General features: G+C 40.6%; 1 protein-coding gene across 1 annotated transcript in view; it reads right to left on the reverse strand.

The window, feature by feature from the left end:
- mboat2a (membrane bound O-acyltransferase domain containing 2a) overlaps positions 1 to 23625 on the reverse strand; it is a 42880-nt gene extending 19255 nt beyond the window's left edge. The window contains exons 1-2 of the mRNA XM_085441027.1: positions 22840 to 23625; positions 2012 to 2157 (exon numbers count right to left, since the gene is read on the reverse strand). Coding sequence (XP_085297153.1) covers positions 2012 to 2157; positions 22840 to 22923 — 230 coding nt within the window. The 5' untranslated portion in view covers positions 22924 to 23625. The remainder of the gene's footprint in view (positions 1 to 2011; positions 2158 to 22839) is intronic.
- Positions 23626 to 27488: the final 3863 nt, after the last annotated feature.

Below are 27488 nucleotides of genomic sequence, written 5' to 3' on the forward strand. Positions count from 1 at the left end.
CACGCACGCACACAGTGGCAATGTGCCAGAGGTACAGTAGATGGTCTAATACAGGACAACAGCTTCCTAATGAGACAGCAGTTACTACCCAATCGATTACTTTGCTTTGGCATGAAGGGCTGTGAAGGTAGTGGCAGAAGTGACAAGGGAGTGCAAAGACGATGGCAGGCAAACAGCAGACAAACAAATGAGTACAGAATTTAAAAAAAAAAAAAAAACCCAAAAAAAGCCCGGAATAACGAATGAGGCAATCGTACTATCAAACCTAACCTCCGAACAACCACCGACAAATATGCAGGAAGTCTGGTTTCATTTTTGGTATAGTAACATCAACACAAATAAACTACAATAATCAGGCCATAGGCAGACCAAAGAGTGTCACTGTGGTATTCAGTTTAACTGATTATTTGGTTTCTTTGCACGCTAACAGATTTTACTAGTGTTTGATGAGCATTTTAGTAGTTTTAGCAACAATCTTATTGTATATGAGCACGACACTTGAGGGTTATCATTCATTGTAAACCATTTGTGTGCAGTAGAGGTAGTAGGGTAAGAATTTTCTTAAAGCAACAGAGTAAAAACCAGCAGTGACATTTTGTTTTTCACACCTATAGTTTGTTTACTCTAGTGTGAATCAGCTGATGAATTTGTTAACTTTTAATCTTTCCCTTGTTTGGTTTCTCTTCACACAAAGAAAAATCCAAGTGCACTCCAAGCGAACCAAAATTCATCACTACAAACCACGTGAAAATGTTCTAGACTACTGGAGAACACGGAGCGTTTACGTTCATTTTGTGGTTAGTTGGTAGCTTATACGAACCTTTGCACATCTGTAGTGCATTGCTGCATCTTGGAGGAAAAAGCAGACGTGGCTTTGGGAAGTTGTTTTAGTTCAACCTTGTAACGTACACCTGGTAGCTTGTTAGGATCAAGGTCAAATCACATTCACGCCATAAATGAACCGCTGTGAAATTCATTTTGAAACGCACTGAGACCACTTCCTCAAAGGGTCTTGGTGCAATTGTTTTGGTCAGCACCAGGGTGTGATTACTGTGTTCACACCTGCATAAATGAAATGCATCAACAGGAAAATGAACCAGAGTTCAATTTAAACAGAATAAACACTGCAGGTGATTAAGAAATTCAAATAGACCAGAAAACGACATTGGAAAGAAAGCCATCAGAGAGGTTTCTTTTTAAAACCAATCTCCTTCTTTGCCATTTGGCACCATTTGGCATCTCTACACTCAAGTAGATTCTGACCTGCTTGCACAGATCCAAAATGCCCTGGACACACCAGGTTAAAAAAAAAAAAAAAAAAATTACGTGCGTGTGTGTAGGGGGGTGCACGAAAAGCCAAAACAACACCAAGGCGCACCTCAAGTTGTGACTTAATGTTTGGCACGCATTCATATTTACAAGGACAACAAAGGCCAACGGAAACCATGACACTGGAAAATAAGTACTGCTGCAAGAGGGATGAAATCCAAAATGGTTTGGGAGTCTAGCTTTTTTTGGCTTAATTTCTGTGACAGACGAAACCCAAACAAGAAGCAAATGTGGGTGTCTGTGTCACCATTTTTAAAAGCTGACTTTCTATCAAAACGACTTGTTTTGATAGAAAGTCACTACCTACGTGTAAAAATGAATGCTAGTTTAGCAAAACCAGCAGAGGGTGAACTGTTCACGTACGTCCTGATTTAGGAAGAAGCATTCTGGGAAATGTAGAAAAATAACTTAAGTAGAAATGAACACTTCATTACATAACATTTCTTGTATTATATAACATTACATAACATACTATATACTGATAATTGAACCATAAGTAAAGTCAAATAAAATTTTTTTAAAAAAAAAAGCACATAGCCATAACATGAAACTGGGACATGCCCTCTGTTTGCAGGAAAACAAAGTCACTAACGTGATAATGTAGGAAGGAAGGTTGGAGCAGAGTCTGAAAGCACACTGATGACAAGAACAGAGCTGCGGGATAAACAGAGGGGTGACTCACCAGCCAAAGCAGAAGAGAGCCAAGTAGAAGCCCAACAGAGTGGCCACCACATGTCTGATGAAGGGACTGGTCTTACTGGGATGAAGGTAGATCCGAAACCAAACAGCCATCAGCAGGGCAAACAGCTGACATGCCACAAAGTTAACCTGCGCACAGAGACACAGTAATGAATGATAAAAATGTATGCTTTTTCTGTGTATCACTTGCATATGAAAGATTATAGTAGAAGACACTGAGCATAAAACAAAGGTGTGGTCCACCTTGTGCAATTAAATTGTCTCTAATAGTGAAAAATAAAGCAAAAAATATCCATCCATTTATGAAAACAATAATATAATATGAGTCTGACAGGTCATAGCTGGGTTGGAGGGTGTTAGAGTGGGTGTTTGAGACCTTGTTTCATCTCCTAATGTCTCCAAATGGCACAGCAAAGAGGCTTTACACCAGTCAATAGTGAGATTGACTGAATCCAGTGGGAGGGGGCAAAGGAAACCTCTCCGTTTGATTAGTAACACCAAACACAGGTGGAAGATAGAAAAGAGATTCTTATACGGTATTGATCCATCTGGATTTTGCTATATCAAGGCTATTTGACACAATTGTGACAACAGCCCAAGCTAACCTTGTAATAATTGTTTGACTCACACCGTCTGTTAGGGCTGCACGATTTTGCATAAAATGAGAATCAAGATTTTTTTTTGCTTAGAATTGAGATCACGATTCTCTCACGATTTTCTTCTCCAATATAAATATTTATTGCACTTAACTGCACATCAACTTCGTAACAGTTGAGACAGAACATGAAAACAATAAATAAACATAACAAAACAATAAATGTCTCACATTTTGTCATTGAAGCAAAATGTTGTACTGCTTGAAATTCCGTCTCCACCGTTGCTCTACGCTGCGTGTATAGAGCAGGTAGTGCAACAATAGAAAAATAGTTGCGGGACGGCACCGTGTAGCGTTTGTCTAGGGTGTTGATCATTTTCCTAAATCCCTCGTTTTGCACAGTGTTGATGGGAGCCATATCTTTGGTCAGGTGATAAGTGATAGCCTCTGTAATTTCTTTGTGCCTGCGGGAGTTCGACGGGTATAGGGAAGCGCTGTATAAGGTTCCCGTTATTGATGTTTGGGTGGTTGACAGGGACAGATTTTCTCCTGCCACTTTCTTGGCCTTACAGCTTCGTCTCTCCGTTGTTTTTTCCCTGCCAGCTGGCTTCTGTATCACGTGGTATAAGGCTCCGCCCTTGTCATTTGCTGAGCAGGAAGAGTGAGTGCTTGTTTTCATGCAAATTATGTCCCGGATCAAAATGCGGTACAATCGTCATCTTTTTTCCTTTTTTTTAAAAAAAAAATCGTTGTCATTTGGAAATGAGATCACCCATAAGTATGAATTGAGATCGCGATTTTCTAACGATTAATTGTGCAGCCCTACTGTCTGTCATCATTATATTTCAAGTAGTTTTGGAAGTGTTGACATGTCTTTCAGTATACAAAGAGGTGAGTAAGGATCTATGATCATTTTAACATGTGCAGGCAACACTGAACCATTTTACGCAGTGTAAATCCTCGTGTGTCATATACTGGTACAGAAAACTAAATAATCTTTTCATGTGTGCTGTAAAACCTCTCACCACACTACACAAATGCTACATGAACATGCCTAACACATTATGAGAAAGGACATTTATTTTATTGACACATATCTTGCAAACATCTCATAGGGTTTTCCCTAAAATTACTATTGAGGCAGTGCATCTGAGCCAAATAAACAATAAAAAGCTAACTGTTCCCTATCATGTTTTGTTGTCCCACGCTGAAGCCTTTCCTCTTTGTCTGACACACGCAGCAGGGCAGCAAAGAGGCAAGCCCAGGCGAAGTGAAGATTTTACAACACAGCTTAAGTACGTGCAATCAGCCTTCACAACAGAGTCTTTTACAGTACTTTAATCTTGATAAAGGTGATTTAATAAACAGAGAATATGAATTGTTCCACACAAGTTATAAGAAAAGCTCTGCACATAGTGTTACTGGTAACTTAATGTGCCAATTATCTTCACATAGCTGAATCTTCCAAAGCTAGTCGTGGGCCAAGACAGCAGTCGATCCCCTCTGGCAAGGTGACAAAGAATGACTGATGCTTATGTAGCCTGCAGGGACCATGTGTTTTGTGAAAGACTTTCAGTCTAAAACCCCTTGGACTTGACCTCTGTTAATACTGATGAATTTATGGGCTCAGTCACACACTTCAAGGCAGAAAACTTTAGGTCCATTTTGTATAAGTTTCATAAAGCCATTCACCATCAACACCAAGATGATGATGGCGAAAACACTCATCAAGGCTTCATAAAGAGACTTCACTAACAGTGGGTAACATCATTTATATTGTCTATGGTTCTTCAATGTTTTTAAACTCAATGGTTTTCCATGTCTTAAATATTATTGTGTTCATTGACATTTCACTTTTTTTTTTCCATTCCATCCATGTTTCTTTTTTTTTTCTAAACAGTGATTATCTTAAAAACTATTTTTAAAATAGAAATAAAGAAGAGGATGACAGTATAGCTAGCTAGAAGCTTTACTGTGAATATGGGGAGAAGAAAGAACCACCACACCCTCACCTCTGCAACCTCAGAACCTAACCTTATGATATCTTTAATAATAGTTTTTCTATAACATCATACGTTTTCTGCAATATAGAAGCATGTCATTGCACATTGCACAGGCCTATTCCACATACACCCTCACAAATGCAAAGCAGAAGGCTGCACGGTAACTTCTTTATTGCCTCTCCAAGTCCATCTCTGCCCTCAGCCTCCTTTGGCAGATGCAAATGAACTACAGATACAAAACAAATTTCAAACATCAGTACATTGTAAAGGGAAACAGACTGTTAAGCACTAAGCCCACATTTGTTTGATGTCACGTTAAGCGATGCATGTCTGAATACATGACAGCCCGCCAATGTATATAGGTCATGTTAACAGATCCGTCTGGCCAGTGAACGGTAAAAGACAAGCAACACCATGAGCGCCATCCATTATCTATGGATCCTGCATGATTGATGAGAGAGAAAGGGAGGGGGACAGATATAGCCCTAAGTACTAAAGCCCTCGTGTCTGCAGGGCTATGTAGCCACAAATCATCTGCAGCATTAGCCTGAGAGTTTCATATCAGAATCTAGTTGGTTGAAAATATCAGGGCTTTTGTTTCTCCATGCGCACACAGACACACACACACACACACACACACAATGTATATGAGCCTCAACAATAGAAGCTACCCTGGTTTGTTCTTCTATTGTTACGAGTGATATTGTTTAAAAGGGGGAAACCAGTTGGCACTGAGATGAGTGTAATTAACAAATAATCAAGCAGGAGAAGCTAAACCAGATGGCTGTGTGCAGGTCCTGATGCTGATATTCCTTCAGCTTAGCCCAAAAGCAAACAAATCCAAGCAATCCGCTGGGAAGAAATGTGTCATTTTAGCTCCACGGCTGCCAAAAGAAGACTATGAGTCATTTATCTGTCTCATATGGATGAAAGACAAACAACCGCACCCAGCTGTGTGCCAATAAAGATAAGTTTTATTGACAGTGTCTGTCATTTCCATCTTTCAGCTATGGTTAACAGGGAAAAGGCCCAGTTTCAACCTAAATCATCCCCTGACTTGTAGTAATAACCGAGTAGCACTCTAGCGCAACAAATTTGGCAAAATTAAGCCGCAGTTCATTTGCAGATTGCTTCTAATTCTCTAAAGCTCAAGTGCTAAAAATAAAATAAGATGCCCTAATGTAATGACAAGAAATCACATTAAACCAACCTTCTCTGACTCCCTCTCCACCCACCCCTTCTCATGCAAGCCTCTTTCTTTGCACAGTGTTTAGCCAGTCCACAGCTTTGGATGTTGCTTTACACTTTGATTACCTTCAAGCTGCTCACTTGCTGAATATGACTTGTGTGCCTGTACACCGGCCCACGGGGTAACAGGCTGATATGCAAAGCAACAAACAGCCCACATTTTACTATAGTCACTGATTTATCCAAGTGTTCCAGTAAGACAAAAATAGCAGTTAAAGTCAACTAGTTGAATGTTTCTGTGGGAACCCAACTAGTTTTTAGGAGCGTTTAAATGTGCATGACTCCAATGAGCATTGAAAGTATGTCAAACCACAGGTATGCATCTTAAATTAGATCTTAGATTATTACAGCCACAACCCCTCGACTCTGGATTTGTACTGAAGGAAGTTACAACATCCTTTGCTGACTAGCTGGAAAATCAAGAAGTGTGAATTGGCCCCTCCCTGGATATCAAAATATTGCCCTAAGAGCAAGGAAAGGGCGTGGCAGACAGACAGACAGACCGACAGACAGACAGCATTGTGTGAGTCAACAGTGAAGCGGAGCTGTGGGTGACCATTTGTGGCAAAACCTCAAGCGGGCCAACTGAGAACTGTCAATCATTTATTCTTAAACTGAGAAATGAGATTGCAGTTGTTCACCTATTACGCTTCCAAGCTATTTAATTAGGACAAATAAAGAACAGAGGACCCAGGACCAGTGTTGGGACTAACGCGTTATTAAATAACGCGTTACAATAACTACGTTATTATTGTGGTAACGAGCACGGTAACTAGTTATTATGCCAAAACCAGGAACGCGTTAGTCGTTACTAGGATTTAGAAAGGGTCGTTACTCGTTACTTCGTGTGGTGGCTATCGCGGAGCTTCCACAGATTCAGTAATATTAGCAAGTGGTGGAGGCCAGCAGTTGGAGGAGGGAAAGGGACACAGAAGGAAATGAGACCCGAGGCGGCCGCCGGTCCAAGTGTGAACTGAACTTCAGGTAAGAAGTTATGACCTGCAGTCTCTCTGGGTCAGATATAAACCAAGTTTAGGTGGAGTTTATTTTCGTTATTCTGACTTTTTCCCGTACTGCGTGCTAGCTAGCATGACGGAGTTTCTATACAGCTGGGTGGGTGCTATGTTACTGATGTTGCACTTTATTTTGTTCATAAGTTATTAGAGTTGCCAACCGTCCCGTCTGGTATTCAGAGAAAATATTACGCGTTTCTTATTGAGGTGAAAAGGAACAGTTTGTCCCGTAATTCAGCTACAATGAAAAAGGCACAAAGCTGGAGTTATTCTGTGTTTACGCTGCACAGCTGCCTCTTCTTCTTTCATTCTCCCCCCTCCCTCTCCTGTTTCTACTTCAATCATGAAAACTGATCAATGATCAGCTGATCGGCTCTCTTGTTTGTTTATCGCCCACTTTGCGCCAGAAAGAGGAAACCAGCGGATGTCGCGCTAAACAACAGCAGCATGTTTAAGCTTGATCAGCTGTTGTTAGAATTTATTTAATATTAATTTCTAGTATCAGCTGATGTTTGCTGGTCATGATATGGTTTGGTTATCTGGTGAGAGGGAAACATGAAGATGAAACCAGGAGATGTCCTTACTGGATCATCAGAGCTGAAGAGGTGATGGAGAAACAGGTTTACCTTTTAGGTGGCATGAATGAGTTGAAGTTATGAACTGTTTCTGAGAGACAAATAACACCAGGATCCTTTTCTAAGTAGCTGACAGCTGGTAACTGTGCAGGGGCGGGTCTAGCAAAGTGTTGCCAGGGGGGCAGGTAGGGCATTAACAGGGAATGGGGGGCACAAAGAAATACTCTTTTTATTCTCATTTAAAATGTCTCGCTTTTAAAAAATAATTATCTGAATCTTACAACAAACAATTGATAGATTGATGCATATATACCATCAAAACAGTGTACATCACTGTCACAACAGTGTTTGTTTTCATTCAAAGGCTTTATGATTTTTGCTATAATGGCGGCCGGTCTCTAGTCAAAATGCCCGGGCCAATTTTTTTGTCCCAGTCCAGCCCTGTATGCAGCTCATCTGCAGTCTGGTGTTACCTACATCTTCCTATTCAGAAGGCAGAATTTCCGAGTTCTGAGTACAATCGAAAGCACCACGACTGCAGTTTTTGTGTTGATGTAAAAGGCGCACATGACGCTGTGACGTAGGCTAGAATCATGGCAGCAGTCAATGACGGTCCAGGCATGGGATTTCTCTCGTGGAAATATGCACATTATCTTTTCCTTTCTATTGGTAGGTGGCACAGTGCACTGTGGCAAGTAAGCAAGCTAGAAGACTGGCAAAGTTATGGAAGAAACACATTAACAAGAGAATTCTGAGTAAAACCAAAGTTACTTTCCCTAGTAACTAGTTACTTTGAAAGTAACGAGTAACTTGAAGTAACTGAGTTACTTTTGAGAGAAGTAACTAGTAATGTAACTCAGTTACTATTTTAAAGTAACTTACCCAACACTGCCCAGGACTAAAGGAGAACAGGAGAGTTCATGAAAAATCTGCAGGATTAAGACCAAATGTATACTTACAAATTTACTTCAAGGACTAAAGTCCTTGCAAGAAAAAGTCTCCTTAATAGTAAAGATGACTTTTTTATTACATACTTGCTACTTTACCTGTTGATTGTTATCTGAGATGGAAAAGATTGAATTAATGAGTAATGAAGGGGTTCATTACTAAAGAAAGCACCTGAGAGTCTTTTATAGTTGCCAAACATTGACTAACTGATTCACACAGAGTTCATTGTGAGAATGCTGTACAACATCTACACTGAATAGCTAAAAGTAAGCGCACATACATGACCACTTTAAAGAGCGGCTCCCCACTAACTGGTGGCTTATTGGAAATGAGAGCATTTGCATTCATATTCTCAAAGTGTTTCTGCACCATATGTTAGTTAATCGGAATCCTTTTATAGACAAAAGCTACAGCTTGCAGTACCTCTCACCGCTCAGTGCTGTGTGTTCAGCTCAGCGGGAAAGATATATTATTATTGCTCACAGGTCAATTACAAGAGCTCCTGCAGAATCTGTGAAATCATGTAGGAGATTGACATTAGAAATTAATGCCAGCAGTTGAGAAATAAGCTGTCAGGGAAAACATAACCATTTTCGGAACGGTTCTTTCACCCAGGCAGCACTTACACAATGAGACCAGATGACAAGCAAACTTGCTACATTTCACTCACAGATGTGATTTTACACTGTGAATGGACACTGTAGCATCTGTGATTTTTTTCCCCCTTCTTCGCTTTAAAAAGGTGCTTTCAACCAGAGCCCTCTGCCTTTGACATAAATCTAAGGAATTCTGGGATATGTAGGAACCAGTGTTCCCTCTGGGTTGCATGCAGTACTTTGCAACAAAGTTATATCGTTATAGAAGCCGCCACATGCCAAAAAGAAAAGAAAAGCAATATCAGACTTGATAGTCACAGGATTTGTTAAAAGATTAGGCTAAATGTGTTTTCTCTTGGCCTGGGATGGTTGTTTATTGAATAAACACTTTGCAGTAGACAAGCTCCTGTGCCGAGGTACGTTGTTCCTTCATTCATAATACATGGATCCCCTCTTCCATTATTGATTCACTCTGAAGTCAACCTTACCCTGGGGTACAGCACTCTTATTGTTTCAGAAACTAAGGCAGAATATCTGTGCTGCAGAATCGTTCAAGATTCAAGGGGATGAAAGAGGAGAAAATGCTATTCTGGATAAATGCACTGCATTTATGACAAGGAAAAAAGGGACACAGACCAGCTTGGGAAAGGGGGAGGAAGACCCCAAAAACAAAAAGTTGCAGATCTGAGATGCTGGTAAGGTGCCATGTCCATGCCTGCTACTGACAGAATATTTACTTCTGAAGCTGAGAAGTGGCTCCAATGAGGCCTGGTGAGAACCATTGTGAAGCTAAAGCCCCTTCCATCCTTTGTCTTCAGCATACAATGTCAAACAGGGATGTCTCAGCAAATCAATCACATGTCATTACAGAGTGTACAGATCACAGAGACAGGCAACATACGGATGTTTTGATAGGTAGCAAGTGCCAGTGTGCAGCCAGCGCTTAGAGGCCATAAGCTGTCAGGCAGTTTTTCCTGGCAGCTGTGGCACAGGGCTCAGTTCAGCTCAGCTTAAAGACGCTATATTATAGACTGACACAAACTGGCACTGGGAAAGAAGCTGAAAGGAAGGCAGGAAATCACTGTGAATGCTGAAGACAGATAAGCCTGTTTCCTGAAGCTCATTACCAAGTCAAACCCAGTGTCCATGTATGGGTGCCTGCATGCATATGAGGAAACATAAAGGCCTTCGGGGCTGATCTTTTTCCAGTTTTTCCAGTTCGTTTATCACCAAAATGATATCCTCACCCACAATCTGGATTTTAAAGCATGTCTATAAAGCAACTACTTCCCGCTCTGTTCAGGTTTTTATCTGTCTCATCAGCCAGGAATTTTGTGTTGGAGAGGAGCTGCAGCTGAGCAGGGAGGCTGTGAGGAAAGAAAGTAGGGATAGTACAGGAACGAAGGGATGGGCGGCAAGTCCTTTATTATACTCTGGGCAAAGCTTATCTTTTTTCTCTTTTCCACAAAAACAACAGTAAGAGACTGCAACCATGCTAGCGACAGTTTCACGCTGCCCTGAAACACAGTTGTGCTTTGAGCTAAATGTTAACATTAAAACAATTATGTCATGCTCACAAGTTATGCAGCTATAGTGTTTACAGTCTTCATTCAGTGACACCATCGCAATGTCTGGTCCCCACAGAAAATATCCACTTCCTGACTGCTTGACCAGTGGTTCCTGTTGACCATTCACCTTCTCACCACTCAGCCAACATGCTTAAAAAGGTGCGAAATTTACTTTTGCCATTTCCTGTTTGTTTTTGCATTTTTCCCCAAGTTTCACTGCTACTAAGTGAGGAGTTGGACACCTTTGCAGACTAGTCGGCATCTTCCATACAAACCGCGGGCATTCACAGCAATCTAGCGTTTAATGACAAAACCATTCACAAGAATATTTGTGGGGCAGCACTCATTTTGTAACTAGTTTCACCAACTGCCGCAACCACTTGCCAACCATTTAGCAACCAGTAACTGCCAAGGGGTCACAAGGGGTCTGAGATGTTACTCATTTAGCATGCTAACATTTGCCAAGTAATAGTACAGTCACACTAAAGAAAATAATGTCTGCAGACTGTAATTGAAAAAAACTGACTTTTTAAAAAATTCAGAGCAACTGACTGACAGACAGACTCTGATATCCATATCACCTGTGTGACTAACCGCCAATAAACTCAGGATGTGATTAGTAGTGTTTATGTGGAAATCTACATGTGGCCTATGAGGAAACCGATGACAGGCTCACAATCACAGACACACGCCTCAGGTATAAAGCACGAATGCTAAGCAGAAGTGAGAATTTGCATCGAGTCTACTAAAGGGCTTATTTACCCACTTGTGTCAAACTGTGTGTTATGATAAGAGTGGGGAAAATGCAATACAAAAGGTTCCCGTGGGTTACCGTGAGAGATAAACATCTAAAGACTGCCTTGATGAGTTTGACCTGCTGTCTGTTGGTGCCAACACCTTTTCCATAGATGAGATCTTTGCTTAAGGAATGACAAAATTTCACTCCAGTAAGCCTAAGTAGCACAGGTACACACACATACACACTCACAGGGGTAATATCACTTTTCATGAAGAGTATTCCTGTCCTCTCCATGTGTGCAGTCTGTGTTTAACACCCAGGGACTAAAATAGTTCCTTCCTGCACAAAGCCTCCCTTTACTCGCTGTGACGGGTGAGTTCCCATCTCAGCATGTGTGTGCATCTGCTTGTGTGTGTCTACACACACAGAGATAAATTTAGACAGTCATTAGCATAAAGCCCTTTTTTCCATGTCATTAAGTAAACCCACCCTTCCCCCCAAACACTCCTCCACCCATACAGCCTAAGCAGCGCTACAGTCCCGCTCCGCACAGTCTCATTTGATTTCCATCAGCTGTAGTCCACAGTGACTCATGCAGATTCGAGTGGAGGGAGGGAACCAAAGCCTCGAAGTTAAACTCAACTAGTTCCACAGTCTGCATTCGATGCAAAACTGTCTGCGGAGGAAATATGGTGCACCACACATACACTGTCCTAATCCTCTTTAGAGAGTGGTGCAGTGCAAGCAACAGTTTTCATGTTAGGTGACAACGAGAAAGAGCACTCATGTTTAATTCCCCGGAAGATTAAAAACAGCTGATGATAAGAGTGTTCTTAAACGTTACAGAAAGCGGGGACAACAAAAGGATGACAGAGGAAAAGAGATGAGGAATTTTCTTTCTGAAACGGAGGTAGGAAAATTATACAAGAGCAAATGTGTCCATGCATATATGAGGCAGTAAATTTCAATAACATGTAATATAGTGAGCTCCATCCTCTGCCAAACAAACTCTCTGCGGGCAAAGACGTGGGAAATGTCACGAGTACTTTAGCCTCTGCCAGTAAATGTGCCACAATTGGTCATGGCTCCCAAAGACAAACTACCGTGTGTGTGTGTGTGAGTGTGTTTGTGTATGTGTGTGTGTTTGCTCAGCGCAACGAGGTTGTGCTGACAGTACGAGAACAAAAGTGGTCTTGTTCTTTCAGCCAACAAAAACAAAGCTCTGACATGTTTTGTGACACTGGCTATGTCTCTTTGCTAACTCGAATTAAAAAAAAAAAAGAAAAAAGAAGAAGAAATTAAAAAAAAAATAAAAGTTTGACACTTTCACAAAGTCTCACTTAAGTCAGTTCAAAAGGCTGTCAGATGAATAAGATAGCCACTGAAAACTGTGGAATAGAGGCCTCACTCGGAGCCATAAACTCACCGTGTTGCCCAAGGCTATATTATGTTGGAGATAATGAGGAAAGTGTCATGCGGATAAGGCTAACCTAAAAGAAGTGTGCACTGGTGCACAAAGACACACACAAACAGAGACGTGTTAAACCCTGCAGTGTGGTGCTTTCCCCCTCGGAGCTGATCCACAGATCCCAGTCAGGCTCTACAGTCACTGCTATTAATAGTCGAACAATCAGACATTCCCCACAAGGTACAAAGTAGCACTGGGCCAGAACCATGCTGATGGCGTGTGTGTGTGTGTGTGTCTCCAGGAAAGTGTTTGAACCTGTCCCAAGCAAAGATTATATGGCAGCTTTTAATCATAAATATCATCTGAGCCCTCCCCCACAAAAATCATCTTGGATCCCTAAGAAGGTGTTACGATAAAGTTGTGCTTCCACAGATGCACTGACCTTGAGCTCGACCTTCATTCCACCCATATTGTACATTACTGAATCAATGCAAACTGAAGAAACAAGTCAAGTCCAGTCCAGTTTAAGATTATGAGTCACATGTACTAAATGGGCCCAAATAGCATGTGAGTACAGTCTCCAAATAGGACTCATATGTGTGGTTAGTTTTACGAGCGATTTACAAAAGTTGAGTCAGAGCAACCAGGCTGTAGCATTTATTCAAGCATCGGGTATCCTATATAGTGCCCAGGAGTTAAAAAAATAAATAAATAAATAAATAAATGCACACATAACCCTCCCTAAAAAATGCATGCAAATAATTAGAATGATTAAATTTTGCTGGAAAATACTGGGCTGTTGCCCACACAGGTCATCTCACTTTACTCACACAGAGCTGCTGGGGAATTGCTAATAAAGATGAGCTAGTTACATCTCGAGCGTCTAAGCAAACTTTAATCACCACCCTCATGTTGTTCGAACACGAGGCCACAGCTGTGCACATGGAATGTGCAAAGACAGCATTTCAAAGGGAGGGCAGGCTGCCATGTGTGAACAGCCTTGCTTTAATAATCCCCTTCAATACTTTAAAAGTGAAGTAGAGGAGCTGGATCTAATCTTAAAGACGTCATATCAAGCCAGCAATTAAACTAAAGGTGGCTCTGTTGTCTCTGACTCAATCTGCATGTTTCTGAAATACCTTATTTAAACTTCTCCACCCCCAGCCGAGAGCTATAATAAATTAATCTACAAGAGCATGACAGCTTTGACAAACACTGCCTGAAGGCCTTTTTTTACTCAGTGAACCAGCTCTGCAAAGATTTCCTGAGTGTAACTCTTAAAGAAAGCCTTTTCTTCAGCCGATGAGGACCAATGCAGAGAGTAAAACAGCTTAAGAAAAGTGCGGCCCTAAACTTGCCATAAATAGTCAAATGTATTCAAACCAGTAACTGCTTGATAACACTTTGCAAGTTAAAGGAAACTGGCACTGACCGCTGGCATCGCCACAAATAGTTCACAAGAATTTACAGTTCATATCAGCAACAGAGGATGCAGGCTTTATTAGCTCGGCTATCGGACCTACCAGCACAAAAGACAGGTTTTTGTGTAAAGTTACAAAAGACTGTAAATGCAGGGATAATGTTACATAAGCAAGTTAAGTAACCGACATTAGCTGGATGGATGAATGTTCTGTGGTTGTTCTTCTGTGGTAATACATTTCTATTCTACTACTGATGGTCGCTGAAAGACATACCATCTGAAACCACCTCCCCCTTCACAAGTGTACCCCACAGGAAAGTAGAAGTGGAGTTTGTGTGTAGACACGCTTGTTCTAAAATTATCAACAGTGTGTCTTTGATATCTCTTTGTAACTGAGAGAGAGCGATCAAATGCTAGAGAAACCCAAGCAACTGCGGCCACTTTCTATATTAAAAATAGCAATAGGTGCAACTCAGCATGTGCAGAGTGGCAACTGCTAAAATGTTTCTGAATGGACAAATACGATCAGCCAGGCATCGTACAAGCAAAATGGATACAATGGCTCTTTCTAAATTCAAGGCTGTGCTATCCTTCAAAAAGTATCAAGAACATGTGTTACAATGCTCGGTCAATTGGCGCAGAAGTGACTGGCTATTAGCAGAAGTTGGCAATGTGACAGGAAACACTCGAGGCTGCTTTGATGCACATGTACATAATGTGGCGAAGCTTCAAGCACAATATGCTTTCATGTTTGCAAGTGGGGGGGGATAACAATTCTAGCAGACCATGGCACACTAATTTGTAACTTTATCAGCTTGAAGCGTGCACATAGCATTGTTCACCTTTAAGTACAAATTAAAAAGCATCGTGTGGCACAACTAATCAAGTTCAAGGGAATCGATAGCAGAAGGTGCTGGAGAGTGAACACGATGAATCAAGTCCCACTTTTCAAATGACAATACAACTCGTACTTTTTTAGTCAACATTTGTGTTGACTAGTTGGAATGTACAGCCAGACAGAGGCCTGGTGAATGTGACTGTCTTCCAGTGAGGGTCAATTCGTTGTATGCCCACGTAGTACTGTGCAAAAGTCTTCAGCCACTCCTCAATGCTTTATTTTTTTGAGGAAATGGGGAAATAGGAACAACAACGTAATGAAATGTGCAAACATAGATGGAAATACAGTATATAAGGCAAGAACAGTTTGTTCAGCTTACCAATAAACTCCCCGTGGCAGGTTTTCTTTAAGTTCTTTAAGTAGTCTTCGGGACTAGTTCTCCAGGACATTCAAAGCTCTTCTTTGGATCTTGGCTGCCTTTTGTTCTATTCTCTGTCAAAAATGACCTCACACAGCTTTAATAATGTTTAAGTCCGGGCTATGAAGAGGACAATATGTGACTGATCGTGTTCCATTTTGTGCTTTTTTCCAGATGGTTGCTTGGTGGATCACGTTTGACATGATCCCCAACACCAATGGCTTAAATACAGCCTCAAACTATGAGCCTCCACTGTGTCTTACAGGTGGCTATAACCAGTGTTGTACTTCACTCTTGACCACCTCTGCACTGTAGGCGATTTGAACCACCAATCTCTCATTTGGATTCATCACCCCGCAAGACCTATCGCCACTGATTTGCAGTCCAGTTCTTGTTTAATTTGGCATACCTAAGGCTTTTTTTCTTTTTCTTTTTTTTTACAGTTTACCTTACTTTCTTGGCATTATTGTCCCACTGAGACCAATAATGATGAGGTTTTGGTCTAGATAAATCAACTTAAAAGGTTTTCCTATTTCCTAAGGACATGGAGTTTCATGTACTCTTCCTCTGCTGCCCTTGCAGGCCTGCCACTTGGCAAGAGAAAACAAACAGGTTAGGGTAAAAGGACTGGACTGAAAATGAGTAGAAAAAGCAGGCAACTTAAAATACAAGCTGGGATAACTATTGTTCAAGACTACTTTAATAAATTAAAGTCTGACTCCATAGAAGCAAAATATTAAGAAACATACAGTGCAAGACTTTTGCACAGTACTGTATATTCTCTTATTTATATTTATATTGGATGCATCTCCTTCATCTTGTTTGACGAAATGAAAAAAAACTGGCTGTGGAATGAATTTGACATTTTATTTGTCCGAGGAAGCCCTTGTATTTGATAAGCTTGCGGAGAATATGTTCAGGCGCTGCTTCATGAGTTTTAAATTTGTTTATATGGGTTAAAAAAAATAAATAAAAAATTTTAAAAAAATCCTTTTTTGCTGTGCACCACTGGATAAACTGACATTATCTATCATTTAATTACTTTGAGAAAACTTTCCGAAGCTGCAGTTTCCTAAAGTACAGCCTCGCTCAGTGACACCTAATAAAGTAAGACTGTGAGCTTTGCCTTCACCATCATAACCTAAAGCAGATCTTCTCAGATGAGTTTTGCTTGGTCACATAAATTCACATTCTGCAACATCAAATTTATAGAAATTTGACTAGCCTGTAATTTGAAACAGCTAAAATGAGCCCCTGAAAATATCTTCTCTGTGCCACCTATATGCTGTGCCACTCAAGTACTAAACTGGCACTCCAGGCCCGAGAGTGCAGGCTTTTTAGAAACCCAATCCACCCTCATAGCACCACACCATTACCAACAGAACTAATGAGTTAGTATAGCTGAGTCATGTGTACATCCACTTTTGTGGCGAGCACTTCAGACTGAAGAGGAGCGACAGCTGCACAGATTTCCCTCTCTTTCTCAATCTACAACCTACCTGCTTTGCTCTACCATGCAAACAGCAAAACCCATAACAACAGGCATTAGTAGATAAACTACATTACAGGATATACGGAAATCACTTGACTGTGTGTGTGTGTGTGTGTGTGTGTGTGTGTGTGTGTGACATAACAGATGCCTTGTATCACACTTGACTGATGCTTTCAGCCTAATGGCTTTGCCATTCCATGACTGCATTTATGGTTAGTAAGAAATACATCCATACCCATCAGAGTTATCACTTCAACCCTAATACAGGATGAGGTCATGGTGAATACTGAGAGTGGAAGAAAAAGGGGGGAGCTCCAAGTTTTGCTCAAAGATTACCAAAACCAGCTAACCAGTGAGTCTCCAGACAACTTAAGAATTTGGGAAAAATCACTTGAAAGGGTAAATAAAAGGGTGACTGCCACGCTATGATGATAGAACGCAGGTTTGCGCACAGTTTGTCTCTCTATAATGTAGCAGACTCAGTGAGGGAAAGAAATATATGAAAGGCAGCAGCAGAATTTTAATCGCTGTTGAAAAGAAATTAAGAATAAATGGTCCAAGACTCACAAGAGGTGCAACAAATTTAATTTTCCTAATAACATTTAATGGAACTTAATCAGGACATTATGTGGGAGAAGTACTACAAAATGCAGTTTTAGTAATTACACTGATTAAGATGTGTAAATTGGAAAGCTATGGGCTGATCCTTCCTCTATGGTCAGATCTTGTACTTCTCTGGATTTTGCTGTATGTCACACTTGTAACAGATAAGTGTCATAAACACATAATCATTACGTCTAATTGCATTTAGAGGGAGCTTGTCTGCTTGTTATTATTACTGCGTTGCCTGTTATCAGCAACTAACAACAAAGCATTCCCATATTCCCAAGGAGGAATTACACAATGCTTGTATAGTTGATAGCTAACCATAATAACGCAACAGCCACTGGCACTGTATTACAGAGAGCTAAGGGACCGAAATCAATTGAAAGGATACAACTCCCAAGAGGTCAGCCAATTAAAGACAAAGGGGAGGTAGGGAAACTCTAACAAGACCCAAGGGCTTAAAATGAAGACCAGAAGCCCCAAGGCAGGGGACTCTGGGAACTCAGTCAGTGGCAGGAGACTTTGGAGAGGAGCAAACATAGGATTTTTCAGGCAAGGCTTATCCAAGCTCTGCTATCGCTTTACTAAATGAACTGAAAGAAGCAAATGTTTGCTTTAAGGCTAATAAGAGGAACATTAAGTTCATTTTACAGGAAATCAGAGGTATCTGGAATTATTTTGAGTCCCCTTTCAAGATCCCGTTTTTTTACACTATAGATGTGACTACTTTTATCTGCTTTCAAACCTCAGTTAAACGCATTTTAACCTAACCATTAAACTGAATTGTGTCACAGATCACAGGGAATTGACAGTGGATAAAAGAAAAGTGGGAGTCAAACCCTCAAGCACTGTGTGGGCTCAAAGGCCTTACAGCACAATAGCTGGGTAGGCAATCCAGCAGCAGCAACAAAAGAAAGCTTGTTATTGTGATAACAGACATGTCCGTTGACTGTGACAGACTGCAATCCAATATGTAGCACAAACAGAAGATTGATTCTACAGCTGGGCCTTTTGGGAGCACAGGACACAGAGCAGAGCCGCCTGTACACCGTGAGCCCCAAAGACTATATCTTTATATCAGACAGTGCACAGTGAAATTACCACTGAGCTACAAAACCTGCATGTTCACGGAATACCTCTCAGCACGGGTACAAATGCTCTGCTATTTCAAGATGAAATGACAAAGGTGAGAAATTGATACTTTTGTGGCTGAGCCATCAAATCACTGGAGACTAGAGAGAGTACTGTGTAATCCATCAGACAGTATTTCTCTGCATCACAAGGCAGGGCCACTACGGTCTACTGACACACTCACGTCTGCAATAATCAGCTGAAATCTCAAAGCTGTCTCTGAACCTGAATACATGCAAGCTCCTGCCTCCCAGCTTTAAAGGTCACTGCTTACATTAAAAACATCTCATCCAAAATCTCCACTGAATATTTGAGATCTATAAAGACCCTAAGTAAATGAGCAAAATGCCTTTTATTGGTGATGTCGTGCCAGTCGTGGCAGTGTAGCCTATGAGTGCACCACCTGCAAAACACAACATGGTACAGTTGGAAATTTCCACACTGCCATGCTCCTCTGAGACATCCCACACACCTGCACAGGTGGTAGTGCCGTCAGCCTTTTGAATGCAAGTAAACTTTATCAAGTCACATCACGTTTACCCAGAACACTGAATAGAAATGCAAAGTATATCATGCGTGAACTATGTAAACTTAATACAACAAGATCATTGGTTACAGACACGATCACCACCCTGTAGTTTTAGCCACTAGGCCTGAGCGCTGTAAGGAAACAAAACAATAACACGCTGTAATGGCTGCATCAACCATCTGTGCATCACAAAGTTGGTATTTACTGATGTCAGTGGATGATATTTATCTGTTGCGTCACATCATCTGATTTATGCCAAGGCAACAAGTATGACTTGTCAATTATTTATCAGTTGTTTGTCCTATACAAGACACTGTCTTATTAGACGTTAGTGCCGTGGGTCATGTGACTTATCACAGGTGATTTAAGATTGTGCCGCCCAGTGTTTCATTGTCTGCTGAAGAGCAGGTTTGCCTAAAATGTCACAACTAGATGCAATAAGTAAGAAAACCGTTGAGTCCTGTAGTGTGCAAGCCGTTCATTTTTTCCATGTTATATTTTTTCAGCTCTGCACCTGCACCGCATGATGTGCATGGATTTGTTCCCGTTTTATATTAATCAAAAAAAATTCTATTATGGCATTAGCTATCAGCTGAATTGCTTTTTTAAAGGACAGTACAGAAGTGCACAACTGGTGCACTGCAATGTAAATGCAAGACAAAGAATAGCTGCACGTACAAAAAAAGTTTATCAACTGATCTCTATTGCACTGTTGACAAGCAAGAAGGCTGTATCTGTTGTTTCACATGCATTTGGTATTGCTATCACCAGTTATTATAACTATATTAAGTTAATTCAAACATCACTTTCAGCCTACAAATGTCTAAAACAAAGGGTTAGTGCATATATACTTCATGGAGTCTCTTACTAGGCCTCCAGCTGCTGCATATTGAAACAGCTGCAGAAGGAACATCACAGCTGATGCTGCAAATTACAAAAGTCCCTTCTAGCTTCAGTGTCATCAAAAAGAGGAAAATTGAATTTGGCCATTACCGAAGTCGTTTCTGGTATGGAGTCATACATTTATAGATGGACTGCATAATTCATTCAACTGGGTTATTTTTGATTTTCTGTCACTCAGCTGAATGATGATATGGACCCAATGAGCCTTGATAACAAGCAAAGCAGCTGTGAGGTTATGTGAACTGGACATTTCAGATTGAAACTGGATCTGCGATGCCTCGACCTGTTTGTAAAAAACAACAACAAAAAAACAGGACGTGCAAACATTAAATCCAAGAGATTTGATTTGATTTATTTACCCACCAGCTCTGAAAATGGCAGCTAAGGCAGCTCTGCTTAATTGTGCAAATACGTGATAGAACACCAAGTCCTAAAGGGAGTAAGAGAGAGCAATAAGTGTCCAGCATCCTCACTGAAAGTGGATATCTGAAACAAAAACTGTCTTTCATGCTTCCTGATAAAAAAAAAGGATCTGTAGACCAGTCGACATAAGAAGACTGAGTAGGAGGAAGATGGGATGGGGATGATTTCTTCATGAACACTGTATCTTTAAGACTAAGTGCATCAATTTGTACTAGATATGGCACAGTTTAGGATTTTGGAATGTAATTGTGTGTAATCTTTTGAATGTAATTGTGTGTAATCTTTTCTCCTATAAAAACTCTTGAATCAGAGTAGGTGAATAGTGTTTGTGTGGGCACACAAAATGCAGTGGGAGGTCTTATTCAAAGTAGTGCCGGCATGTTACTGACAGAAGGCGGGCAGTGTGTGATGGAGAGAAAAAGAAGAGAGAAGGAAAAACATAGTGTCATTTTAGATTTTACAGCTTCTGTTATAGCTCTGAGACGAGCCAGTGCCGAGGAGTCCTAACATACAGGGAGGTGCTAGACCAAAGCAGGTGTTGATGTCCACGGGACCGCACAGAGTAGAAATGGAAATGTAGGTATTTTAATGCCAAACGCTGAGGTTGAAACATGCTAAATATTGCAGGATACAAGAGAATAAAAATCTCAACAGCTTAGCATGAGATTTGGTTCCAGTCAGCTACAGATTCCTCTAATAATTCTAAAACTTATTATACAACTATTGCAATCAAAAAACAAGCAAATAAGTTTGGATCCCAGGGATGTACACTCCTTACTTCATGTGACTGAGTCCTCAACACATGACACTCCCTGCAGAAACTGGTACATTCTACGGAGGAGAAAAATAATGGCACATTCTTGTCTCCACATGTAGCTTCAACTGAGGATGAAAGACTGGTTTACTGCTTGACACAGCAAGACAAGGAGTTAAACATTGACTAAGTAGCTGTGTGCAGGGTCTGCCAATGGAGATGCAAACCACGTAGTTTATTCACAAATGACAAAATCCATGATTCTGGACACAACTATTTTGTGTAACAAAGTTACATTTTTACTTTTAAAATATGGTAAAACACTAGCACTAGTGCTTGGCTGGGGAAGCAAACATTCCCCACCAAAAACCTTCTATAATGACTTCAAGACTTGCATGTGAAGAAAAATGCATGGCATTAGGAGCATGCCACTCTAGGAGGAGAACATTTTTGGGGAACTTTTTTTATGCTTTCACAAAGTGTTATTCAGACTAGTTATGGCAAATGCCGAAAGCAATGTGGGGAATAAAAAGTAAATCGAGGTTTGATTTCAGATCACAGTTAACAAAAAGAACATTACCTGACATTGACAAGGAAGGTAGCAAGGTAGTTATTTCAGTACAAATGCACGAGATTAGAAAAGACACAAAAATGGGCCTTATCTGTCTTAGACTAGTCAGACGCTTTTACAGACAAACACACCATCTCTGCTGTCCAGAGCTTTGAAACCACCATTACAGATCATTATGGACTGATCCACCAGAGTTAGTGGGTGTGGTGCCTGTGAGTGCAGCTAAAGTGCCAATGTTTTGCACTACTTCAAGAATCTACCAGTGACAAATATACTTCAAAATAATCCACACAAGGCACAGCTATCAAAAGTTACCCAACCCGTCTCCATGCTGTTAAAAAAAAAAATGCCCAAAGACCTGGCTTTGGGCATTTTTTTTAACAGCATGGGTCTCTCTTCTGGTGAACAACACAACACTGTCACATGTTTTCGCGGTTTGGGAATTTTTTAAAGAGGGATTCATGAGCTAAGATTCCTACAGCTATGAACCTAAAATAAAGCCTTACATCATAATCACAAGCCTGATTTTTTAAAAACAGCTCACCTTTAACTATACAGCGATAGATTTTGTATGTAAGAGTGAAAAAACAATGCAGTGGGTTAATCGTTCCTGCCTGCATACTGACTCTTTAAGGAATATTTAAGTGAAATTTAAATACATTTAAACTAGTAGACCTCAATTAGACTGGAGGACCCGATGGAATATTTAAGAGATCCCAGTTTGGAAGAGACTGGATTAGGATCTGGGCATCGAAATAAAGACACAAAGGGCATTACCGTTAGTGTAGCTTGGCTAAGAACTAGCTGATGGTGACAGTGAACCACCAACTGTGATATTTGTGTGCGTGTGCATGTGTGTGTAGTCGTTTTCAGTGAAACCGCAATGTATAAATGCTAAGCTAACGATTTGGTAGTGCGCATCACCAGCCTCTGCTAACCTCAGATCTACGGATGCTTCCTAACTGTGACAAACATGTATCGTAACGTGTCTTTCGCTTCACCGATCAATTTTTTTCTTCATCCAAACACATACCTGGTCAAGAGGGAGGTTGATAATTTCACTGAGCGGCTGCAACAGAGTGGATCCAGTGCATGATGCTGTCGTTTGGGTAGCCATGCTTGGACGGTGTCCGTAAATCCTTTCGTTTCCTTTCCTCCCCTCGGTTCACCTCGCTCCCCTAGGCTGCTGCAATGACAAATACACTGCCGCCGCCGCCGCTGTTCCTGCCGCTGCTGCTGTTGTTGCGACGAGCTGTACTGTTGTCATCCACGGCACACACTCAACGAAGATAACGCAGCCGGAACAAGAGAGTTACCCGTATGTTCTTTCTTGCAACTCGTAGTTATATATGTATTAGCTACGAGTTGCAAGAAAGAAACACGTTTGAAAACTAAACCACATTTAAGCCCCCTCTCGCCTTACACAGCATGATAATTATTTACATTGAAGAAAAGTGGCAACTCCTGTTAGGAGCACGCGCAATGTAAGTTGTCGTAAAAAAATATATATATATCCACCGCTATTTATTCACGAGCTGAGGGTTGTTTTTGTTTTTTTGTTTGTTTGTTCTATCTAACGTTTAATATAATCTTCGTTCAATTTCATTAGCTCAAATAGGACACAGCGGTTGCTACTTTTGAAGGCTAGCGCGTGAACTATCTCGATTGTACAACACCTTTGATGACAATGACGTCGACAATGGTGTCGGTGTGGGTGGAGAGATGGCGACCCAGCCCTCCCTGACAACATTTTTTGACCCCTGTGTGCGGAGAACGTGAATCCCATTATCCAGTGCCACTGTCGTAAATCCGCATTTGGATTCGGGGTCCTCGAGGCAAATTGAATTTAAACGTGAGGGATGCTGCACGCTCCGCCCCCCTCCGTTCCACTGTCATTTACACCATTCCACACGCGAAGGGGGAGAAAAAGCATGACGTAAGGGGTGTTTTTGGTAATACTCGTTTAAGAAAAAGACAAAAACGAAGTTGGTGTAAAAAAAACAAAAAAAAAGCAAGACCTTTATCTCAAATATCAGCATTGGTCCTTTATAGCGACATTAAAAGGAGGTAAACATGACTTCAGGGGTCACCATCTGTATAACCTGAGGGTGGTTATATAAAGATTATTATATTACACTTAAGTAACTCACGGATATTTCTAACATCGAAATTATGTAATATAATGTCGCTCAAAATGTCAGTATTTGCACATTTCCTTTTTATACCTGCTAGATACTGTTTAAATGTATAGTGCCCCTATTACTTTTCACAATGTCAGTCATTATTTTCATGATGAACGTCATTGTTTTTATTTATTTTATCACTGTTGTGTATATAAACCTTTTTTCGCTTATAGATTATGATTTTTTTATTCTTTAGCCTGTGGCTGTAACAGTCATTTCCATTGCTCTATTTAATCTATCTGTTTTTTTCGATTTGAGAATGTAAGACAGGATGTTGCCTTTCACTTTCCACTGCATCATGAGGCTGAAAGGAAAACACCATTGAAGTCCATCAATCTGAAAGGTGTGCAGGTGCAGCTTTGCACGTTATGAAAATGATGTGTTTTCCCAAAGGCTTTGTATATGCCTTTTGTATATGAAAATTAGCAAACCAGAAAAGTCACACAACTAGTTTTATTCTCCGTCTGCTATCAGCACCATCTAGTGGTTCCCACTAAATTTTCCTTTTAACCTGCTTAGGTATAAAGTATCGGATATATATTTAAAATGGGATTATAAATAACTCGTTTATATTGTCACTGAAGTGTTAGTCATAGTGTGTGGTTAAGTTTTCCCTAAATAATCCAGTTATGTTTTGTTTAAAGCGGTAAAGCTGGTGTCTGCACCAGGCCTCAGTAGCCAATAGAGGGCAGCGCGTACTCATAAACAGCAGCTCATTCGCTTTTTCACTAGTCCTGCAGTATGAAAACTTTAGGAGTCAAAGCTTATGTATAATCCCAGTATAGTAAACATATTACATTTTATTAGGTTTATAAAGACACAAAAAATACACCATGTGCTTTTTGGTCTCCAGTGCTTATTTGTATATGATTAAGTAATAAAGGTAACTTTATATATAAGAAATATTTTAATGACACTGGTACAAGGATCGGCTTGACTGAGTTAAATGCATTGCATAGCATTGATCAGATCAGACTCATTCAGCATGGCACAGCTCAGTGGACTCCTTAAGTGCCTCTTAATTAAAAGCAGGGTGATGTGTAACACAACTCTCTGATCTTTTGTTCCACCCCAACACCAAATGCATCACCTTGGCACACATAACAGCACGACAGCTGCTGTGGAGATACAGACTAGAGGCCAAATGGAGGATGAAAAGATTAAGATGTAGAGGAGCAATAAACACAGAAGACTCTCAGTTTGCCTGGTGTACGGGCAGACAGATTAGGTATACTATCACAACTTCCCGCTTCTTAGCAGGAGGGAACTGGAGTAAGAGGAAAAAGGGAGCAGAAAGGGAAAGTTAAAGGAAACACCTGCGTCATCCAAAGGAGTCTTAGCAACTTAACAACTTACTGAAGCTACTAAAACTGTGTGAAAATTATTCTTAAATGACATTAAGTTACACTTCTTATATTACATTAAGTGTTACTTAAACCTGTGCCCAGTGTGCGTGAATGCACACAAGAAGCTACTAAACACATCCCAGACAATGCATGTAAATATTTTTTGCAGGTGTATAGATTAAAGTGGATTTCAAGCATCACATTTTATCAAATACATTTTATCAGCTGTCAGAGGTAGACGAGTCAGCTTGATTTATTATTTTTTCTTCTATTTGTGAAGTTTTTTTTCTCTATTTACTCTAATATAAATACTGGCTCGCTGCCATGCATAATCTTAACTGAGACAATACAGCAGCGTAAATAAGCTCAACCTCTAAAGCAATATTTAATGCACGTGTGTGTGAGTGTGTGTCATGAGGAGTGTTCTTGTTTAAGAGGCTTGTGTTTTTTCTCTCACACGTCTGTTTCCTACACTTGCATGTGTTTTTGCTGGCAGCCTTGGTGGTCTTGTTTGCATCACTCAGTATCATTTTTACCTTGACTTTTGCTTTTAAAACTGTATTTTGCAGTTTTATTTGGAATCAGTCTGACCCCATGGGAGAATGACAAGGCATTTTTTTTTTTGTGCTATCGCTTGTGCGTGTCTGCCTGTGAGGATTGGGGATGCTCAATTATTTAACAGTCGCTGGTGTATCATAAGGTTTTCTGAAGCTGCGCATCATACTGGATGCTAAAGGAGTCCATGAAATGTTAAAGAAAAGCTCCATGTGCAAGAAAGAAAACGGCTTGCATAAGAGAGAGCAGAACTGTAACTGTAGTGGGTGTAATGAATTGTCAGTTGATTCATCCACTTAGGAGTGTGTGAGACTGGATGGCATCAGCGCCTTTGTAATTGTCAGGCATTTATTTATACTGAGGCCCTCTGGAGATTGCACCTTCACTACACTATGCTCTCCTGGAACACTCACATACACTTCTTGTACCGCAGCTCTTATGTAATTACCGTTAATCATTCATAACTACACAAAGACAACTGTGCTTTTGTTCTTTACCGATGATATCCAATTAAATTGTGAAAAGAGATGCAGTTTGTTAACTTGACACTGTCATGGCAACGCCGTCCTATTTCTCACTGTGTCTCTCTTACAAACTAATGCTACCTAAAGAGCGTGGAGAAAAGAGGTGGTGAGAAAGAGCAGGGAGAAGCTTTCACTGGGCTATTTAAAAGGTTGTAGCACGATGTGAATGGTGGTGGAGTTAATGGAAGTTCCCACTCACATACTAGGGAGGCCACATGCACACGTATGATAATCCCTGCATTCAGTCTTCTATTTCTGCTACTACTTCTATTTCCAAAAAAACCTTTTCACCACGCTAATATTTGTTTATCAGCAAAGCTGTGCTGAGGCAAAGCTCCTTATTTAGTCAATAGCTCATGTTTTGCACTCATTCTTGCTTCTCAGGAGACATGCAGCCTTTCTCTTTACATATCAGAGAGGAAGTGCCTTTGTGTTTGGGGGTCAGGCCTCACTCCCAAAGCTGGACTAGGCTTCTTGAAATAGAACACAAGTCCACAGAGATGGACTACTACTTTACCACCACAATCGGCAATGTCTGAAGAGCCCGCTCTCTTCCTCACCCCTCCCCTCTCCTCCCTTTCCATTTTGGTTTAGCAGCAATGCCCGCAGACAGCTTACTTGGCACAGGAGAGTGTCGACCGTTTTAATGGTTCTGCAATTCCCAGTGGGAATTTTCTGCAAGCACATTATCATCGTCACTCAAAATAGTCTAGTAGTATAACCTGCGGGAATAAAATGAGCTGTTGTTTAAGTCTGGGGCTGTGTTTTTTAATCGGTGAACAGTGTTATGAGCTTTTACTGACAGATAAATCCTAGCTTTGAGATACTGAAAAACTTTCTGAATAAAAAGGGGAAAAAGGTTGAAATACAATATCAACATAATGCCGCATATTATCCAAATACCAAAAAAAAAAAAACAATAAATGAAAGTTGAAAGGTGTTTTTCAGAAAAATAAAAGCTGCAGAGAGGAGAAGAGATTTACTAACACTTCAAATAATTAGCATGGTGTGCCCCAGCTAGACTGCAGAGTGCAAACACACACACATGATTTTCCTACATCAACAATACATTTG

The sequence above is a fragment of the Copadichromis virginalis genome, linkage group LG19 (assembly GCF_057382275.1).
Source record: "Copadichromis virginalis isolate Kocher_CV1m ecotype Utaka linkage group LG19, C_Virginalis_male_GT1.1, whole genome shotgun sequence".
Classification (NCBI taxonomy): domain Eukaryota; kingdom Metazoa; phylum Chordata; class Actinopteri; order Cichliformes; family Cichlidae; genus Copadichromis; species Copadichromis virginalis.